This window comes from Nerophis ophidion, linkage group LG11, assembly GCF_033978795.1.
Source record: "Nerophis ophidion isolate RoL-2023_Sa linkage group LG11, RoL_Noph_v1.0, whole genome shotgun sequence".
In the NCBI taxonomy this organism is placed as follows: Eukaryota; Metazoa; Chordata; class Actinopteri; order Syngnathiformes; family Syngnathidae; genus Nerophis; species Nerophis ophidion.
In genome coordinates this window covers 54,247,642-54,269,417 of record NC_084621.1, presented here as the reverse complement: position 1 = coordinate 54,269,417, position 21,776 = coordinate 54,247,642, and the positions used below count along the sequence as shown (strand labels likewise).

General features: G+C 44.0%; 1 protein-coding gene across 2 annotated transcripts; it reads left to right on the top strand.

Moving 5' to 3' along the window:
- The first annotated feature begins 1,738 nt into the window (after window positions 1–1,738).
- Window positions 1,739–19,732, top strand: prelid3a (PRELI domain containing 3A). Of its 2 annotated transcripts, XM_061914740.1 has the most exons (7): window positions 1,739–2,055; window positions 6,715–6,883; window positions 7,006–7,095; window positions 12,957–13,027; window positions 13,145–13,247; window positions 13,416–13,504; window positions 19,177–19,732. In XM_061914740.1, the coding sequence occupies exons 1-6, from the start codon at window positions 2,024–2,026 to the stop codon at window positions 13,473–13,475; spliced, it is 525 nt and encodes a 174-aa protein (XP_061770724.1). In that variant the 5' UTR covers window positions 1,739–2,023; the 3' UTR covers window positions 13,476–13,504; window positions 19,177–19,732. The 2 variants fall into 2 exon arrangements, with proteins under 2 accessions (XP_061770724.1, XP_061770725.1); XM_061914741.1 differs by lacking the exon at window positions 13,416–13,504.
- Window positions 19,733–21,776: the final 2,044 nt, after the last annotated feature.

Below are 21,776 nucleotides of genomic sequence, written 5' to 3'. Positions count from 1 at the left end.
CAGGAGAGTTCCCACAGAAAAAATAAAATTCCAGGAGCAGTGTACAGAATTGATATTGAATTAAAAAAGTAAATAATGGGCGTATAAATGGAAACAAAATAGAAAAATATGAAAGTAAGAAAATAACAAATAAAAAGCAACAATGTAGCTGAGATAGGCACCAGCAACCCTCGCGACCTCAAAGGGATAAGCGGTAGGAAATGGATGGATGGATGGAAAATAAAAATATAACAGTTAATAAGAAAATAACAAGAGACACTAGGCAGTAATGACCATGTTATGAAAAAGTATCGGACTGTTATTGTTTTGCATCCCGTCATCCTAGTGCCCCCCTCCCCCCGATAGAGGGGGAGGGGGGCACTACACTAAACCTATACTAGAGTATAGGGTACTCCCCCTCTACTCTCTTGCCAACATGGTATACTCACAAATCACTTGTGATTCATTATAAAACTTTGCAAAAACACAATTGTGCCTATCGAGAAGATCAACAGATCTTCACATACACACACACACACACACACACACACACACACACACACACACACACACACATGTGTGTATTAATATATACACACGCACACATATGTGTGTGTGTATTTGTATAAATGTATCTGTATATACAGTATGTACACTTGTATATGTGTGTATATGTGTGTGTATATGTATATATACATATATATAATTGTGTATACATTACAGTTTAAGTTAAAGTACTTATGATTGTCACACACACACTAGGTGTGGCGAAATGATTCTTTGCATTTGACCCATCACCCTTGATCACCCCCCGGGAGGTGAGGGGAGCAGTGAGCAACAGTGGTGGCCACGCCCGGGAATCATTTTTGGTGATTTAACCCCCAATTCCAACACTTGATGCTGAGTGTCACGCAGGGAGGTAATGGGTCCCATTTTTATAGTCTTTGACTCGACCGGGGTTTGAACTCATGACCCACCGATCTCAGGGCGAACACTCTAAGGCCACTAAGAGTTGTATATAAGTGTAGCTATATATAATATGGATATACAGTATATACACAAAATATTTCGATATACAGTATATATACATATACATTTATACACACACACCCATACATATGTATATATATACAAAATTATATATATCTGTGTGTGTGTGTGTATTAATGTATACACATGCACACATTTATAAATGTGTGTGTGTGTGTGTGTGTGTGTATGTGTGTATAAATGTAAATGTGTATGTAAGTATATATATCGAAATATCTATAAGTGTATATACTGTATATCCTGGCAACTTGTCCAGGGTGTACACTGTCTTCCGCCCGAATGTAGCTGAGATAGGCACCAGCGCCCCCCCAAAAGGGGAATAAGCGGTAGAAAATGGATGGATGGATACTGTATATCAATACACACACACATATAAATGTGTGTATTTGTATGAATGTATATGTATATACAGTATTTGTGTGTATATATGTATGTAATATACAGTATGTGTTATATTAGTTTGTGTGTATATATATAATGTTGTATGTATGTATGTACAATATAATAATGTTAAAATAATGTTTATTATTTATTTTTACAAAAGTATAATTTTATTTCTTCTGTATATTTCAAAGTGATAGACTCATATAGGGCTGCTTGTTTTTTTTTTCATGCAAATGTAAAGTTTTAAAGTCAGTATGTAAATAACGGGTCATCATTATATTTAATTTTGAAAATCCTGGCGACAATCAAGTGTTTCATCGGGCAGAGATGACCATTGATGGCATTGAAGACTGCGCCGGCTTGAGTTCTTGTTTCCCTCCTCCTCCACTACATCTTCTAGCACTTTAATTTTCGAGCTTTTCTTCTGTTATCCCGTGGGAAACAAGATGACATTTTCCCACGGTGTGTTTCCACTTTTGACGACCGGTGAAGAGCGTCGATGATCCGCGCACTCCCAGGCCCAGCGTACGGATCAGTGGAGGCTTGCGTGAAAATGGTCCACTAAAGGTTGCCTTTGTGGGGAGACACGATCACTTCTGCCCGTGGAAACATGAAGATTTGGAGCACTGAACATGCTTTCAGGTTCGGCTTTCGCGCGAGCTTTTTTACTTCAGCACATAGCCAAGTGTGACGCTCGCAGGCCCACATTGTTATTGAGAGGAGTGGGCGGATCGATACAAATATCGATAGTATTGATACCAAAAGCAGCCTTTGTTATTTTCACAAACATCCATCCATCCATCCATTGTCTACCGCTTATTCCCTTTCGGGGTCGCGGGGGGCGCTGGCGCCTATCTCAGCTACAATCGGGCGGAAGTCAGGGTACACCCTGGACAAGTCGCCAACTCATCGCAGGGCCAACACAGATAGACAGACAACATTCGCACTCACATTCACACACTAGGGCAAATGGATGGATGGATGGGATTTTTTGATTGTTTTGTTGTTGATTTTATAACCATTTTTATGACATGGTTTATGTATTGTTACATTGTTTATAAACTGAGCAAATATGTTTGAAAGAGAATAGTAGTTTTTACTTGTGTTTAGATATTAATGCACAATTGACTTTGCTCAAACAACGAGAGTACACTAGTACCTCAATTTATGAATTTAATTGGTCCTGAGGGAGCTCTTAACTCAAAATACTTGTATCTCAAATCACTGTTACCCATAATGAATGGAAATTAATTTAATTTGTGCTTTCCACCGCCCCCAAAACCAAACTCTTAGATAAGACCTTTTGTATGAAAACAACACAGAAAAAACCTGTAATGTAATAATAATGTACGTAATTGTATTTGGAGTTTGGACTTCTATGTTCAGCTCCTTCTATGTCAAACACACCATCAGCAGCTTTTCATATTTTCATGAATAGACATTCTTTCAATGTTCAATCTATTTCAATTGCTTCACATTGTTACCGACTAAACTCTTTATGTTTTGGATGATTTATTTGTGTAATTCAATTCCAATTCTTCTCAGCACTGTCTTTCACCCTCACGTTCTTCCTTCCCAACATTATTTTGATTTCTAGCGATAAGTTACTGTTTTGGTCAAATCTTGCAGTCCAACAACAGTTCTTATCTCAAATCACTTCAATTGATTGACACTGTACTTATATTATTTAGTTGAAATTGTCACATTGTTCATAAAAAAAACTGCTTGGCACTCAGCATCAAGGGTTTGAATTGGGGGTTAAATCACCAAAAATGATTCTCGAGGACGGCCACTGCTGCTGCTCACTGCTCCCCTCACCTCCCAGGGGGTGGAATAAGGTGATGGGTCAAATGCAGAGAGTAATTTCACTACACCTAGTGTGTGTGTGACTATCAGTCGTACTTTAACTTTAACTAATGTTTTTCCCCCTAATTATAATCTTGATCAAAAAATTAAAGGCAAAATTATTAAATGATGAACAGGTCGCGCAAATTTATTTGTGGTGGTCTAAATGTATTTACAGTTATTCCCTGCAGGATTTTGCGACGTCCTCACAAATTATGTGCAGCCTCGCCCCTTGTTCCAATGCCTGCAACTTCCCTGCACATTAAGTCCAATCAGTAACAACTCATTATTGATCAGTTTAGTAACCGGCATGCTCGCGTCTTAGTTTACAGGTACAAGAATAGATTTTCATTTGCAATACTGACCCAGCAAATAGGTAGCATTTACATGTTAGAGATGTCAAAGTGTGATGACAATCTCTCACCCGCTCTCATTTGCCCACAAAAATGACAGCTCTAAATACAGTGGGGCAAAAAAGTATTTAGTCAGCCACCAATTGTGCAAGTTCTCCCACTTAAAATGATGACAGAGGGCTGTAATTTTCATCATAGGTACACTTCAACTGTGAGAGACAGAATGTAAAAAAAAATCCAGGAATTCACATTGTAGGAATTTTAAATAATTTATTTGTAAATTATGGTGGAAAATAAGTATTTGGTCCACCATTCAAAGCTCTCACTGATGGAAGGAGGTTATGGCTTAAAATCTCACGATACATGGCCCCATTCATTCTTTCCTTAACACGGATCAATCGTCCTGTCCCCTTAGCAGAAAAACAGCCCCAAAGCATGATCTTTCTACTCCCATGCTTCACAGTAGGTATGGTGTTCTTGGGATGCAACTCAGTATTCTTCTTCCTGGAAACACAACGAGTTGAGTTTATACCAAAAAGGATACATGGATGATACAGCAGAGGATTGGGAGAATGTCATGTGGTCAGATGAAACCAAAATAGGTCCTGTAGACCTCTCTCAACAGTTCACAAATGCAATTAATGTGTGGGGTTAAACATGTTTGCACATAAATTAATGTTTAAGATGGACAAACACTTTTCAAGCGTAAAACTTACATAGAATCGACAGCAGAGCAGACAGTGGACAATAAGGAAGCCTTTGGTGATGTTTCTTCTTACAGTTATAATTATTTCAATTATTAGTTATACCTATATAAAATTACACAGTCATTTGACAATCAGCTCTGAGTAAATGCTTTTACTATTGTCTATTTTTAAGTCTGTTTGGTATGAAACAAGGGCAGCACGGTGTTACAGGGGTTAGTGCATGTGCCTCACAATACGAAGGTCCTGGGTTCGATCCCCGGGCTTGGGGGTCTTTCTGTGTGGAGTTTGCATGTTCACTGTGTGGATTCCCTCCCACCTCCAAAGACATGCACCTGGGGATAGGTTGATTGGCAACACTAAATGGTCCCTAGTGTGTGAATGTGAGTGTGTATGTTGTCTGTCTATCTGTGTTGGCCCTGCGATGAGGTGGCGACTTGTCCAGGGTGAACCCCGCTTACCGCCCTAATGCACCTGAGATAGGCTGCAGCACACCCCGCGACCGCAAAAAGGGACAAGCGGTAGAAAATCGATGGATGGGTATAAAACAAGTAAAAATCAATACAATATTTGTTTTCCATGTTGTATTGAAATCCTGTGCTTTTTTAAGTTAGTGTTACAAGGAACACTTAAAAAATTGATACAATGTTAATGTAAAATACATGTGCCGAAACATGGCAACTTTATTTACTACATTATAAGAAAACATATAAAGTGTTTTAAACACCATGTTTATTATAATGGCGTAACTTCGAACTCAAAACATTAAAAATACAGAAGAAAATAAGAATTTGAACACCCTGCTATTTTGCAAGTTCTCCCACTTAGAAATCATGGAGGGGTCTGAAATTTCCACGGTAGGTGCATGTCCACTGTATGAGGGATAACCTAAAAAGAAAAATCCAGAAATCACAATCTATGATTTTTTAACAATTTATTTGTGTGATAAAGCTGAAAATAAGTATTTGAACAGCAACATTACTATTTGGTAGGGTAGCCTTTGTTTGCAATTACAGAGGTCAAATGTTTCCTGTAGTTCTTCACCAGGTTTTCACAGACTGCAGGAGGGATTTTGGCCCACTCTTCCACACAGATCTTCTCTAGATCAGTCAGGTTTCTGGGCTGTCGCTGAGTTACACAGACTTTCAGCTCCCTCCAAAGATTTTCAATTGGATTTAGGTCCGGAGACTGGCTAGGCCACTCCAGAACCTTGATATGGTTCTTACGAAGCCACTTCTTGGTTTTCCTGGCTGCGTGCTTTGGGTCATTGTCATGTTGGAAGATCCAGCCACGACTCATCTTCAATGATCTGACTGAGGGAAGGAGGTTATTGGCCAAAATCTCACAATACATGGCTGCAGTTATCCTCTTCTTAATACAGTACAGTCGTCCTGTCCCATGAGCAGAAAAACACGCCCAAAGCATGATGCTACCACCCCCATGCTTCACAGTAGGAGTGGTGTTCTTGGGATGGTACGCATCATTCTTCTTCCTCCAAACACACATAGTGGAATTATGACCAAAAAGGTTAATTTTGGTCTCATCTGTCCACAAAACTTTCTCCCATGACTCCTCTGGATCATCCAAATGGTCATTTGCAAATTTAAGACGGGCCTTTAACATGTGCTGGTTTAAGCAGGGAAACCTTCCGTGCCATGCATGATTTCAAACCATGACATCTCAGTGTATTACCAACAGTGACCATGGAAAAAGTGGTCCCAGCTCTTTTCAGGTCATTGACCAAGTCCTGTTGTGTAGTCCTGGGTTGATTCCTCACCTTTCTTAGCAGCGCTGAGACCCCACCAGATGATATCTTGCATGGGGCTCCACTCCGATTGAGATTGACCGTCATGTTTAGCTTCTTCCGTTTTCTAATGATTGCTCCAACAGTGGACCTTTTTCACCAAGCTGCTTGGCAATATCTCTGTAGCCCTTTCCATCCTTGTGGAGTTGTACAATTTTGTCTCTGGTGTCTTTGGACAGCTCTTTGCTCTTAGCCATGCTGAATGTTTGAGTCTTACTGATTGTATGAGGTGGACAGGTGTCTTTATGTAGCTAACGACCTCACACAGGTGCATCTGTTTCAGGATAACATGTGGAGTGGAGGAAGACTTTTAAAGGCGGACTAACAGGTCTTTGAGGGTCTGAATTCTAGCTGATAGACAGGTGTTCAAATACTTATTTTCAGCTGTATCACACAAATAAATTGTTAAAAAATCATAGATTGTGATTTCTGGATTTTTCTTTTTAGGTTATCTCTCATACAGTGGACATGCACCTACCGTGAAAATTTCAGACCCCTCCATGATTTCTAAGTGGGAGAACTTGCAAAATAGCAGGGTGTTCAAATACTTATTTTCTTGACTGTATATGTTTTTAATACTTTGATGTGTGTGAAGTTACCCATGGGAGACGGTGATCAAGGCCGCCATGAGGAAGTACCCCAACCCCATGAATCCACATGTGGTGGGAGTGGATGTGCTAGACCGCCGCATGGACGCAGAAGGACGCCTGCACAGCCACCGACTCCTCAGCACAGAGTGGGGACTGCCGGCGATCGTCCGAGCGGTCAGTGGTCACACCGTCACCGTTCTGCAGGGTCAGAGGCAGTGCTGGAAAACACACACAGCTTCAAGCGTGTGGTACGTGTTGGTATGCATGTGTTGATTCTCACATCACGCTCTTTATAGATACTGGGAACCAACCACACGCAGACGTACGTGAAGGAACACTCCATAGTGGATCCTGAGGAGAAAAAGATGGAGCTGTGCTCAACAAATGTAAGTCTCTAATTTATGAAGATATTCCACATATCACTGTTAGCGAGGAGAACCATCATCAGAGAGTAACAATTACATCAAATCAATCGCAGTTTAATGCAGTAATAAAACAGCAAACAGCGTTACGTTTCGTGTCTGTCATGATCCGTTGCCCAGATCAGTGGTTTTCAACCACTGTGCCGCGTCACACTAGTGTGCCGTGAGATACAGCCTGGTGTGTCGTGGGAGATTATCTAATTTCACCTATTTGGGTTAAAAATATTTTTTAGCAAACCAGTAATTATAGTCTGCAAATGACGTGTTGTTGTTGAGTGTCGGTGCTGTCTAAAGCTCGGCAGAGTAACCGTGTAATACTTTCCATATCAGTAGGGGGCAGCAGGTAGCTAATTGCTTTGTAGATGTTGATACAACGGGAGGCGGTATGCAGGTAAAAAGGTATTTAATGCATAAACAAGAAATTAACAAAAGGTAAGTGCCCCTAAGAAAAGGCATTGAAGCTTAAGGAAGGCTATGCAGAACAAAAATAAAACTGAACTGGCTACAAAGTCTCCTCTCTGAGCTGCTACCTTACTGTGGTAGAGGAGTTTGCGTGTCCCAATGATCCTAGGAGCTATGTTGTCTGGGGGCTTTCATGCCCCCTGGTAGGGTCTCCCAAGACAAACAGGTCCTAGGTGAGTGATCAGACAAAGAGCAGCTCAAAGACTTCTATGGAATTACAACAAAATGAACTCAGATTTCCCTCGCCCGGACGCGGGTCACCGGGGCCCCGCTCTGGAGCCAGGCCCGGAGTTGGGGCACGATGGCGAGCGCCTGGTCCCCATGGGGCCCGGCCGGGCACAGCCCGAAGAGGCAACGTGGGTCATCCCTCCAATGGGCTCACCACTCATAGGAGGGGCCATAGAGGTCGGGTGCATTGTGAGCTGGGCGGCAGCCGAAGGCAGGGCACTTGGCGGTCCGATCCTCGGCTACAGAAGCTAGCTCTTGGGACATGGAACGTCACCTCACTGGGGGGGAAGGAGCCTGAGCTAGTCCGCGAGGTAGAGAAGTTCCGGCTGGATATAGTCGGACTCACCTCGACGCACAGCAAGGGCTCTGGAACCAGTTCTCTCGAGAGGGACTGGACCCTCTTCCACTCTGGCGTTGCCGGCAGTGAGAGGCGATGGGCTGGGGTGGCAATTCTCATTGCCCCCTGGCTCAAAGCCTGCACGTTTGAGTTCAACCCAGTGGACGAGAGGGTAGCTTCCCTTCGCCTTCGGGTGGGGGGACGGGTCCTGACTGTTGTTTGTGCTTACGCACCAAACAGCAGTTCAGAATACCCACCCTTTTTGGGCACACTCGAGGGAGTACTGGAAAGTGCTCCCCCAGGTGATTCCCTTGTCCTACTGGGGGACTTCAACGCTCATGTTGGCAACGACAGTGAAACCTGGAGAGGCGTGATTGGGAAGAATGGTCGCCCGGATCTAAACCCGAGTGGTGTTTTGTTATTGGACTTTTGTGCTCGTCACGGATTGTCCATAACAAACACCATGTTCAAACATAAGGTTGTCCATATGTGCACTTGGCACCAGGACACCCTAGGCCGCAGTTCCATGATCGACTTTGTAGTTGTGTCATCGGATTTGCGGCCTTATGTTTTGGACACTCGGGTGAAGAGAGGGGCGGAGCTTTCTACCGATCACCACCTGGTGGTGAGTTGGCTGCGATGGTGGGGGAGGATGCCGGACAGACCTGGCAGGCCCAAACGCATTGTGAGGGTCTGCTGGGAACGTCTGGCAGAGGCTCCTGTCAGAAAGAGTTTCAATTCACACCTCCGGGAGAACTTTGAACATGTCACAAGGGAGGTGCGGGACATTGAGTCCGAGTGGACCATGTTCCGAACCTCTATTGTCGAGGCGGCTGATTGGAGCTGTAGCCGCAAGGTTGTTGGTGCCTGTCGTGGCGGTAATCCCAGAACCCGTTGGTGGACACCAACAGTGAGGGATGCCGTCAAGCTGAAGAAGGAGTCCTATCGGGTTCTTTTGGCTCATAGGACTCCGGAGGCAGTGGACGGGTACCGACGGGCCAAGCGGTGTGCAGCTTTAGCGGTCGCGGAGGCAAAAACTCGGACATGGGAAGAGTTCGGGGAAGCCATGGAAAACGACTTCCGGACGGCTTCGAAGCGATTCTGGACCACCATACGCCGCCTCAGGAAGGGGAAGCAGTGCACTATCAACACCGTGTATGGTGCGGATGGTGTTCTGCTGACTTCGACTGTGGATGTTGTGGATCGGTGGAGGGAATACTTCGAAGACCTCCTCAATCCCACCAACACGTCTTCCTTTGAGGAAGCGGTGCCTGGGGAAGCTGCAGTGGACTCTCCTATTTCTGGGGCTGAGGTCGCTGAGGTAGTTAAAAAGCTCCTCGGCGGCAAGGCCCCGGGGGTGGATGAGATCCGCCCGGAGTTCCTTAAGGCTCTGGATGCTGTGGGGCTGTCTTGGTTGACAAGACTCTGCAGCATCGCGTGGACATTGGGGGTGGTACCTCTGGATTGGCAGACCGGGGTGGTGGTCCCTCTCTTTAAGAAGGGGGACCGGAGGGTGTGTTCCAACTATCGTGGGATCACACTCCTCAGCCTTCCCGGTAAGGTTTATTCAGGTGTACTGGAGAGGAGGCTTCGCCGGATAGTCGAACCTCGGATTCAGGAGGAACAGTGTGGATTTCGTCCTGGTCGTGGAACTGTGGACCAGCTCTATACTCTCGGCAGGGTTCTTGAGGGTGCATGGGAGTTTGCCCAACCAGTCTACATGTGCTTTGTGGACTTGGAGAAGGCATTCGACCGTGTCCCTCGGGGAGTCCTGTGGGGAGTGCTCAGAGAGTATGGGGTACCGGACTGTCTTATTGTGGCAGTCCGCTCCCTGTACGATCAGTGTCAGAGCTTGGTCCGCATTGCTGGCAGTAAGTCGGACACGTTTCCAGTGAGGGTTGGACTCCGCCAAGGCTGTCCTTTGTCACCGATTCTGTTCATAACTTTTATGGACAGAATTTCTAGGCGCAGCCAAGGCGTTGAGGGGATCCGGTTTGGTGGCCACGGGATTAGGTCTCTGCTTTTTGCAGATGATGTAGTCCTGATGGCTTCATCTGGCCGGGATCTTCAGATCTCACTGGATCGGTTCGCAGCCGAGTGTGAAGCGACCGGAATGAGAATCAGCACCTCCAAGTCCGAGTCCATGGTTCTCGCCCGGAAAAGGGTGGAGTGCCATCTCCGGGTTGGGGAGGAGACTCTGCCCCAAGTGGAGGAGTTCAAGTACCTAGGAGTCTTGTTCACGAGTGGGGGAAGAGTGGATCGTGAGATCGACAGGCGGATCGGTGCGGCGTCTTCAGTAATGCGGACGTTGTATCGATCCGTTGTGGTGAAGAAGGAGCTGAGCCGGAAGGCAAAGCTCTCAATTTACCGGTCGATCTACGTTCCCATCCTCACCTATGGTCATGAGCTTTGGGTCATGACCGAAAGGATAAGATCACGGGTACAAGCGACCAAAATGAGTTTCCTCCGCCGGGTGGCGGGGCTCTCCCTTAGAGATAGGGTGAGAAGCTCTGCCATCCGGGAGGAACTCAAAGTAAAGCCGCTGCTCCTTCACATCGAGAGGAGCCAGATGAAGTGGTTCGGGCATCTGATCAGGATGCCACCCGAACGCCTCCCTAGGGAGGTGTTTAGGGCACGTCCAGCTGGTAGGAGGCCACGGGGAAGACCCAGGACACGTTGGGAAGACTGTGTCTCCCGGCTGGCCTGGGAACACCTCGGGATCCCCCGGGAAGAGCTAGACGAAGTGGCTGGAGATAGGGAAGTCTGGGCTTCCCTGCTTAGGCTGCTGCCCCCGCGACCCGACCTCGGATAAGCGGAAGATGATGGATGGATGGATGGATGGCTACAAAGTAAACAAAAATAGAATGCTGGACGACAGCAAAGACTTACTGTGGAGCAAAGATGGCTTCCACAATGTACATCCGAACATGACATGACAACGTCCCCACGATGAAGGATGAAAACAAAGTAGATGCGGAAAAAAATATCGCTCAAAGGAAGACATGAAACTGCTACAGGAAAACTCAGAGAAATATCCACCAAAATAGGAGCGCAAGACAAGAACTAAAAGACTACTCACAAGAAAACAGCAAAACAGTCCAAATAAGTCAGGGTGTGATGTGACAGGTGGTGACAGTACACCTACTTTGAGACAAGAGCTGTAGTGATGCTTGGTTATGTTTTAAATTCATATCCAACAATTGCGACGATGACTTTTTACTGTCAACTGAGTTTCGTTTTTTTAATGATTTCTGCTGGTGGTGTCACTCCGCATTTTTTTAACTCAAAAAATGTGCCCTGGCTCAAAAAAAGGTTGAAAAACACTGGCCCCGGTCATGTTCTGTTTAGTTCCTGTTTTGTGCACCCATGGGTTTGTTTTAGTTGCCATGGATGCAAATTACTATCACCTGCCTCTGATTAGTTGTCCAGGATGCTCACCTGCTGCCAGGCACTAATCAGAGAGCTATTTATTCACGTTGCTCGCCACACACTGTCTGGCTTCGTTGTTTGCTGTATGCAACAGTCACATAGGTTTATTTCGTTTTTCCTAGCTGAAGAATCCTGCGCTAAATTTTTGTCTTAGCTTTCACATGCGATCGCCACGCATCCCTTTTGTTTGTCCCCTATATTTTGTATTTCATCGAATTATATATGGAAAATAAATCGTATTTCTACCTGCACGCTTCGTCCGGAGTTCTGTCTGCCTCCCGGGAGAACAACCCACGCAGTAAAATGCGACCCAGACATGACAGTGTCACGGTAGTTTTGGTTGTGACCCCAGGATGTAAGGAGGGCAGGCCAAGTGCGGGTCAGTGTTCATTTTGTTGACTAAAAATGCTTATCTTGGTTATCGTTAACATATTTTCTCCCTACTAAAAGAGATCTTGTTGTGAATTTAGTTTTTGGGATGTTCTGCAATAACCTTAAGAAAAGTGGTTTTGTCAGAGTTATTTGGTGATGAACCCCGAGATGCAGAGACGGAGGCAGGCATGGAATATGAAAACATGATTTAATTAGAACTAGACAAGAACAAACAAAAAGCACGCACGTGGGCGGAATAACAAACTAAGGGAGCTAGCACTGGAAGCTAGAAAACAAAAAGAAACTTTAGCATGGAAGTTAGTGGATAGCAAACAGAAAAACTGGAAATAACTAATGCTAACAGAAACAGCTTACCACTACGACAACCAGGACAAAATGTAGCATGACAGGTAGTAGCTGTAACAAAACGACACGACAGGTAGCACGACAAGAGTGACATGTGGCAACAACTATACAATGATCCAGCAACTGACACAAGACAAAGCAGGTACAAATAGGAGCGGGCTGATTGGCAACGGGTGTGGCCAGGTGCCAATCAGCTGCAGCTGAGGAAGAGTACAGCGCTCAGGGAACAAGACAGGAAGCTGACAAAATAAGAGCACTAGATAGGAACTAAAGACAGGAGATACTAAACACAGAGGAAACAGACAGAGGAAAAAACTAAAACATAGACAAACTGTCAGGGGAAAGCCTGATAGTAAGCCTTATATATGAAAAAAGATAAAAAATAGACCAGTGCGTCTTATATTCTGTTCAAAACAGTGGCCAAACATATTATATGTACTTGTTAGATAAAACGTCTGCCTTGTTTTTATGAATACTTAGTCCTACTACACTATTGTATTTAATGTTGGTCATTATGGGGGTACTTTAAGAGCCAAGTTTTTTCTGAGGTAGTACTTGGTGAAAAAGGTTTGAGAGCCACTCATCTTAATGTAATAGAAACATACTGAATAATGTTTGCTTTGCATCGCAGATTACTCTCACCAACCTGATATCAGTGGATGAGAGGCTCCTTTACAGACCTCACCCTGACAACCCTGAGGTGTAAGTTCCTTTCTTTTAAATCAGAACTAAATCCAATGCAGTGAAACAATTTAGTGACCCGCAGTATACTACCTGCCAGGTGTCGTTTTTTATGATTGCTTCTCTCATGCTGCTCAGCACCGTCCTGACTCAAGAGGCCATCATTACAGTGAAGGGAGTGAGCTTGAGCAGCTACCTGGAGGGGATGATGGCCAGGAGAATGTCTGCTAATGCCAGGAAGGTAACATGTTAAAATGTCAATCCAAAGTCTTTGCATGCTATTTTTTTTGCCCCTCCTTAACTTTAGAATACTTGTGGCTATATTCTCATGTACTTTGCTTGATTTTTTCCTTTGTATGGCCTTTGTTCTTAAATCTGCTTTCTTCTGGCTCTTTGTGTGGATGTGCAGGGTTGGGATGCTATTGAGTGGATTATTGAGAACTCTGAAAGAGAAAACATACCTCTCTGACATCTATCAACATTGGCAACCACTAGCAAGTGTGTATTTCTTTCATTCAAAGCATGTGCAGTATTAGCACAGTGGTACCTCGGTTTTTGCGCGCTCCACTTTTCATGTGACCAAACCATTGTGCGTGACAAACTACTGAGTTTTTGCACGTGTCGTTCTGCGGAATGCACTCATGATGATGGTGATTCGTTCTCTGTATTTATTTTAAAATTGAGTATCACTACAAAATAAACATGCATGGGGCCAAAGCAAGTTGCGCGAGCCAGCATTTTGATAAACAAGTTGAGAAACACTATTCAATTTAATAAAGAAGTCATAGCAAAGTGCAAACGTGGCGTCTGGTTGGCTGTCCCCTTCAATGAAGGTGAAAGTGTCTTTTGACATTTATATGTATTTTTACTAGTGCTGAAAAATAATATATTTTTTAAATCAATCCTTTTGAATTGTGATTAATCATGTTTATCATTTTCTTGCATATGATGTAATTTAAATTAGTGCCAACATTTTTACAAAATGCAATTTCCATCCCTCCATCCAATTTTTTCTACCCCTTGTCCTGTTCGGGGTCTCGGGGAGTGCTGGGGTCTATCCCAGCTGCATTCGGGCGGAACGCAGCGTACACCCTGGACAAGTCGCCACTTCATCACAGAGCCAACAATTTAATTTTCAAATTTTTTAAAATGTTTTACTCAAAGGTCACTTTTTACTTAAAGATTCCTTTTGAATTGGGATTATTCATGATTAACTGTGATATATTACGTTATTGCATATTTTAGTTCAATTAATTAAAAAAAAGACCCCAATATTTTGGCACAAATGCATTTTTTTGTCAGAATTTCATACACAAACATTTTTTCAATGTTTAAGTTAAAGCCCTACTGAAGTGAGATTGTTTTATTTAAATAGGGATAGCAGGTCCATTCTGTGTCATACTTAATCATTTCGCGATATTGCCATATTTTTGCTGTAAGGATTTAGTAGAGAACATCGTCGATAAAGTTCGCAACTTTTGGTCGCTAATAGAAAAGCCCTGCCTTTACCGGAAGAATGTGCGCGTGACATCACAAGTTGCATGCAGGGCTCCACACATATTCACATTGTTTATAATGGGAGCCACTAGCAGTAAGAGCAATTCGGACCGAGAAAGCGACAATTTTCCCATTAATTTGAGCGAGGATGAAATATTCGTGAATTAGGATATTGATAGTGAAGGACTAGGGAAAAAAAAAAAAAAGCGACGGCTCCGGGCGGCGGCAGTTTGAGCATTTCAGATGTATAATTAAACACATTTACTAGGATAATTCTGGAAGATCCCTTATCTGCGAATTGTTTTAATAGTGTTTTAGTGAAATTGTAAAGATTGTAAAGTGTACCTCGAGGTTGGATGGCTGCGGTGAACACGCAGTGTCTCAGAGAGAAGCCGAGGAGCCAAGCTCACAGCTGCCTTTTTTGACAGCTGCTGCAGGACGACGAATAATCCAATGATTTCTCCGGTAAGATATACATCACAATTTCCCCATCCAAAAACATGGTGGTTGACGTAGAGAAAACATGTTAGCTTAACCGCTCTGCTTCACAACAAACAAAGAAACACCGGCTGTGTCTCGGTGCTAAAGACAGCTGCAATCCACCGCTTTCCACCAACAGCATTGTTCTTTATAGTCTCCATTAATAAATGAACAAATTGCAAAATATTCAGCAACACAGATGTGCAAAATACTGTGTAATTATGCCATTAAAGCAGACGACTTTTAGCCGCTTATGGTGCAGCGCTAATATTTCCTGACAGTCCGTGACGTCACACGTACGCGTCATCATTCCGCGACGTTTTCAACAAGAAACTCGCGGGAAATTTAAAATTGCAATTTAGTAAACTAAAAAGGCCGTATTGGCATGTGTTGAAATGTTAATATTTCATCATTGATATATAAACTATCAGACTGCGTGGTCGGTAGTAGTGGGTTTCAGTAGGCCTTTAAAGTACCAGTAGAGTACCCCCTGCTACCCTCTGGAAGGAGGTATTGATCGATTCGCGCCAGGACCACCAGAATGTCTCACAGTCAGCATGCCCAGCAGAACAGCATGCCCAGCAGAACAGTATGCCCCTTTACTGCCCCCGACCATCTTATTACCTCACTCTTCACCACCTCAATAATTGTGCTCTGGACATTGCATTGCTGCAGCATCAACGCAACACCCATTAGACCCCCCCCCCATGTCCCTCTATATGCGTTCTCATGGACAAATGCTAAACTCTAAACTACGGTCAACCTGCACATCAATGCAGTTTCTAAGCCGCTGGACAAAGCTCAAACGAAATCTTGTTGACATCTATGACTTAAGTGTTATTTATGACAATGACAATAAAGTAATTGATCGATTGATTGATTGATATTGAAGTTATAATAATATATATCTGATTTATGACACCAAAAAAAATTCCAAAGTTTGAGAACAATAATAAGAATTAACTTTACATTGGAGCAGCACAGTGGAAGAGGGGTTAGTGCGTCTGCCTCACAAAACGAAGGTCCTGAGTAGTCCTGGGTTCAATCCCGGGATCGGGATCTTTCTGTGTGGAGTTTGCATGTCCTCCTTGTGACTATCGATACTCCGGCTTCCTCCCACCTCCAAAGACATGCACCTGGGGATAGGTTGATTGGCAACACTAAATTGGCCCTAGTGTGTGAATGTGAGTGTGAATGTTGTCTGTCTATCTGTGTTGGCCCTGCGATGAGGTGGCGCCTTGTCCAGGGTGTACTCCGCCTTCCGCCCGATTGTAGCTGAGATAGGCACCAGCAACACCCGCCATCCCAAAAGGGACAAGCGGTAGAAAATGGATTGATGGAACTTAAAAAAAAGACCCCCAATGTTTTGACACGAATGCATTGTTTTTGTCAGTACATATCATACACAAACATTTTTTTTAAAGTTTTACCATCAATGATTTATGGTAGTAAAGTACTTTCTTGCATAATTTAATTGAATCAAATTTTAAAAAAGACCCCCAACATTTCATTGTCAAAATGTCCTATACGGCTAGTCAAAATAAATGAGGTGATATTCTACATCGATACATGATTAATGTGATATGGTTAGTTAATTACCCGCATGAGTAAAAGCGTAAAATTTGACAACCCTAACTCCTACATTGTGGATTTTTTTGTCGTGTTAAACTATAAACATTCTCTATAAGAGTGTGTTCAATTGTATTTCAATCAATCATCCATCCATCCATTTTCTACCGCTTATTCCCTTTGGGGTCATGGTGGGCGCTGGTGCCTATCTCAGCTACAATCAGGCGAAAAGGCAGTGTACACCCTGGACAAGTCGCCACCTCATCACAGGGCCAACACAGATCGACAGACAACATTCACACTCACATTCACACACTAGGGCCAATTTAGTGTTGCCAATCAACCTATCCCCAGGTGCATGTCTTTCGAGGTGGGAGGAAGCGGGAGTAGTCACAGGAAGCAAACTCGACACAGAAAGACCCCGAGCATCGAACCCAGGACCTTCGTATTCTGAGGCAGTAACCCTTCCTCCATCGTGAAGCCCTTCAATCAATCAATCAATCAAAGTTTATTTATATAGCCCTTAATCACAAGTGTCTCAAAGGGCTGCACAAGCCACAACGACATCCTCGGCTCAGATCCCACATCAGGGCAAGAAAGAACTCAACCCGATGGGATACAATGAGAAATCTTGGAGGGGACCATCATCGGCTCGGCGGTCACTCGAAACGAGTATGACGATCCTCCTGGTAGGGGGTGTATCCCTTTATAGAGGATTTCTGTGCGTGTCATTGTTTAACGTGGAAAGACTGGTGCACAGACAGTCACCACACGATCCTTGACAGATCCCGGTCAAGGTCCAGTGGCATGGAGTCCAAGACAAATGGGGTCCTGTTCTGCTGCAGCCTTCATCCGCCATCCCAGCCATTGTGACGCTCCATAGGGATAGCAATCATCCTCCACCTGTTCCACCGTTGAAATCTTGGATTGTTATTTCCCCATAACTGGGCCCACATGGATGTGAGGGTGCCTTCTTCCGCCATCGCAGCCGTTGTGTTACTTCTTACATCTACCGTCTTCCGCCTGCTCCGCCGTTGAGGTCTTCACCGTATCCCTAGCTAGGGGGCAGTCAGGAACTCGGCCTTTGCCAAGGGCCACCTGGGGTAACAATAGTAAAGGGGTTAACCTCCTAGTGGCCCAAGACCCCATAGAGGAGCCTCCACTGCCGGATGCACTTTAACGTCATGCCCAGGACACTTGGAGGGGACCGCAGATATGGGGACCCCCCTGGGTGACCGGTTCAATGGACGTTGAGTAGATCTAGTTAATAGGGTGAGAGTCCAGTCCACAGTGGGGCCAGCAGGGGATCATCTTGAGTGGAGACAAGTCAGCAGCGCAGAGACGTCCCCAACTGATGCACAGATGAGTGATCCATCCTGGGTCCCGAATAAAAGGCCTACTGAAACCCACTACTACCGACCACGCAGTCTGATAGTTTATATATCAATGATGAAATATTAACATTGCAACACATGCCAATACTGCCTTTTTAGTTTACTAAATTGCAATTTTAAAGTTAAGTACCTTTCTTTATAAACGTCGCAGAATGATGACGCGTACGCGTGATGTCACGGACTGTCAGGAAATATTAGCAGCTGCACCACTCGCGGCTAAAAGTCGTCTGCTTTAACCGCATAATTACAGAGTATTTTGGACATCTGTGTTGCTGAATCTTTTGCAATTTGTTCATTTAATAATGGAGACTATAAAGAACAATGCTGTTGGTGGAAAGCGGTGGATTGCAGCTGTCTTTAGCACCGAGACACAGCCGATGTGTCTTTGTTTGTTGTGAAGCGGAGCGGTCAAGCGAACATGTTTTCTCTTCGTCAACCAGCATGTTTTTGGATGGGGAAATTGTGATTTATATCTTACCGGAGAAATCATTGGATTATTCGTCGTCCTGCAGCAGCGGCAGCTGTGAGCTTGGCTCCTCGGCTCCTCTCTCAGACCCTTCGTGTTCACCGCAGCCATCCGACCTCGAGGTATGTCTTTACAATCTTTAAAATCTCACTAAAACACTATTAAAACAATAAGCAGATAAGGGATCTTCCAGAATTATCATAGTAAATGTATCTAATTACATCTGAAACGCTCACACTGCCTGAGCCGTCGCTTTTTTTTTTTCCCCTAGTCCTTCAATATCAATGTCCTAATTCCTGAATCTCTCATCTTCGCTCAAATTAATGGGGAAATTGTCATTTTCTCGATCCGAATTGCTCTTACTCCTGGTGGCTCCCATTATAAACAATGTGAATATGTGTGGAGCCCTGCAACTTGTGACGTCACGCGCACTTACTTCCGGTAAAGGCAGGGCTTTTCTATTAGCGACCAAAAGTTGTGAACTTTAACGTCAATGTTCTCTACTAAATCCTTACAGCAAAAATATGGCAATATCACGAAATGATCAAGTATGACACATAGAATGGACCTGCTATCCCCGTTTAAATAAGAACATCTCATTTCAGTAGGCCTTTAAAATTAGTTATTATAAGGAAAAAAATGTTTTACTTTTTTGTACAATTCGGTCTTTTTTTTTAGATTTTTTGGAACAGGTCAATGACGAAAAACCGAGGTACAACTGTAATATTTGTGAGTTGCTATCTTAACGCTTCCAACATTTGCAGGACTGACTCCAACAAACGTGCTACGGAAGGCGCTGTGGACTTTTCACACCGAACTGCCTCGCTTTACCTGTGGATTACATGCATGGAGCCAAGCTGGGTGGACTCTGGGAGAGAAAGAAGGACTTTCTACAGAATAAAATAAGAAGTGAATGGAATCTGCTGGACCTTCAAGGTTTGACGGTATCTCATCAAAGAAAGAGGGCAAGTAGTGGGATAGGTAGATGCACACCATTTTACATACATGTCTGTGTATTTAGCATGATACAAGTAGGAGGAAATAACGTAAGTAGCATGGTAGGTAAGGTTTCATACAACTCTCTGTGGATGGGAAATGGAGGCAACAAAAACACCAGCTCATTGTTGACATATTGTATCAGGCAGTTTTACCTCAAACTTCTTCTTTTGCAATGGAGTTGCAAAGAACGGTGTCTGCTTGCCGCCTTTATAAAGGTTTCCAAATGTAGACTTATATACTCCAACCAAGACTTATTGGTTGTTGGACATGAACAACATCCCCAGGCTAATATTATTGAATAAAAAAATATCTGGATGACAAGCAGTGAGTGATTACATTCATATTTTAGTTTCATTAGTTTTTTGTCTCTGCAATAAAGCAATTCAATTATGGGGAAGAACCTGCAGGTTATCTTGCCAATCACACAGTTGTGTCCCCTCATAGCCATCAAGGTCTACTCTGCTGGCCTAACATAACCAGAAATCAATCAATCAATCAATCATTGTTTATTTATATAGCCCCAAATCACAAATGTCTCAAAGGACTGCACAAATCATTACGACTACAACATCCTCGGAAGAACCCACAAAAGGGCAAGGAAAACTCACACCCAGTGGGCAGGGAGAATTCACATCCAGTGGGACACCAAATCATGATCATATAAGATAAAAATATTTTTTGATATACTTTCCCTAAATATCTAAAAGTATTCATATTCTCTTCATGTCATATTATGCTCCTTCCAATGCTGTTGTTTTTAGTTTTAGTTTGTATCCAATCAGAATTCAGCTAGCTTATGCTGCCTTGCTGTACCAAATCTTCGGATTCAACAATGCGGGCGTTCGTGCACTGTAAGCTAACGGGGACATACAGTTGATAGATAATTGCGATAGCCAATCAGATCAAGAGTTGTTGTCAGTAAGGTCTTCCAGCTGGCCTCACGTTGAACGTGACACTTACCCGTCCTGTGATTGGATACTCACCAGGACCGTTAGCGGATGAATTTGAGAACACACACAGTTGATAGACAGTTGCTATAGCCAATCAGATCACAAGTTGTTGACAGTAGCCTATCTAGGTAGCCTAATGTTAACGAGATTGTGATTGGATACTCACTTGTCATTCCAAAGTGAGTATCCAATTACAAGTTTCAATTTAGCAGGCAGCAGGAATTGTTGCACTGTAGCCAGAAAGCGATAGCAGAGAAGGAGAACAAAATGTTGACTAGGTGGCAGATATATATTTGCAAGGCCATTTTCAAGAAGGATATTCAAAGAGAAACTACATCTTGTGGGGACGGCGTGGCGTGGTTGGGAGAGTGGCCGTGCCAGCAACCTGAAGGTTCTTGGTTCGATCCCCAGCTTCTACCAACCTAGTCATGTCCGTTGTGTCCTGGAGCAAGACACTTCAACCTTGCTCCTGATGGGTCGTGGTTAGCGCCTTGCATGGCAGTTCCCGCCATCAGTGTGTGAATGTGTGTGAATGGGTGAATGTGAAAATAGTGTCATTGTCACAGTCCGGGGACACGTCAGTGCGTATTTATCTGTGCGCTGCACGGAGCGCGCCCCAGATCAGTGGCAGCGAACAGCTGCAATCAATCACCGGCAATCTGCACATCTGGCGCTGATGATCAGACCTGCCTTCAAAAGCCTGCATAACCTGCCATCCCTCGCCGAAACATAACCTTCTGTTGATGTCACGTAAGGGATCGTTAGCTCTCTCTCGCCTTCTTGGACCCCACCCCTGGATCTCGACTGCCTCCCTTAATCCTCGACCCCCACTCTGGACACGGACCTCTTGATGCCTCTCTCTGCCCCATGGACCTCGCTTGGATCAGGGACCCCTTTTGCCTAGCCCCTTCGGATTTGTCTGCTTCCTCATCCAACAATTATGGTAATACTCTACAGCTAATTATTATCACACATAGTCTTCCACCATACATCTTTTTTGGATCTAGTTCACACACGCCATTCCTTTGTTGTTTAATTAAATTATATTATTTATTATTTATTATATTATATTGTCTATATATATAGTAAATACATAGAGCAATATTGCCCCCTTGTAGAACTGTACCGTCACAACTCCCTCCTCCAATCCATAACAGTCATAAAGCTATGAAGCGCTTGAAGGTAGTAAAGCGCTATACAAGTATAACCTAATTACCATTTAGACGCTGCTGCCTCCGCGACCCAACCTCGGATAAGCGGAAGAAGATTGATGGATGGATGGATGGATGGATGGATGGACGATGTCAGCCAACCCTGGAACCTAGCTCAGCTGTTGTGGCGATGAAATGGGGAAATGCCCGCCACTTTCGCTCGAATAAGCCGACGACTAGGCGTAACACTGGCTATTAGGTGCT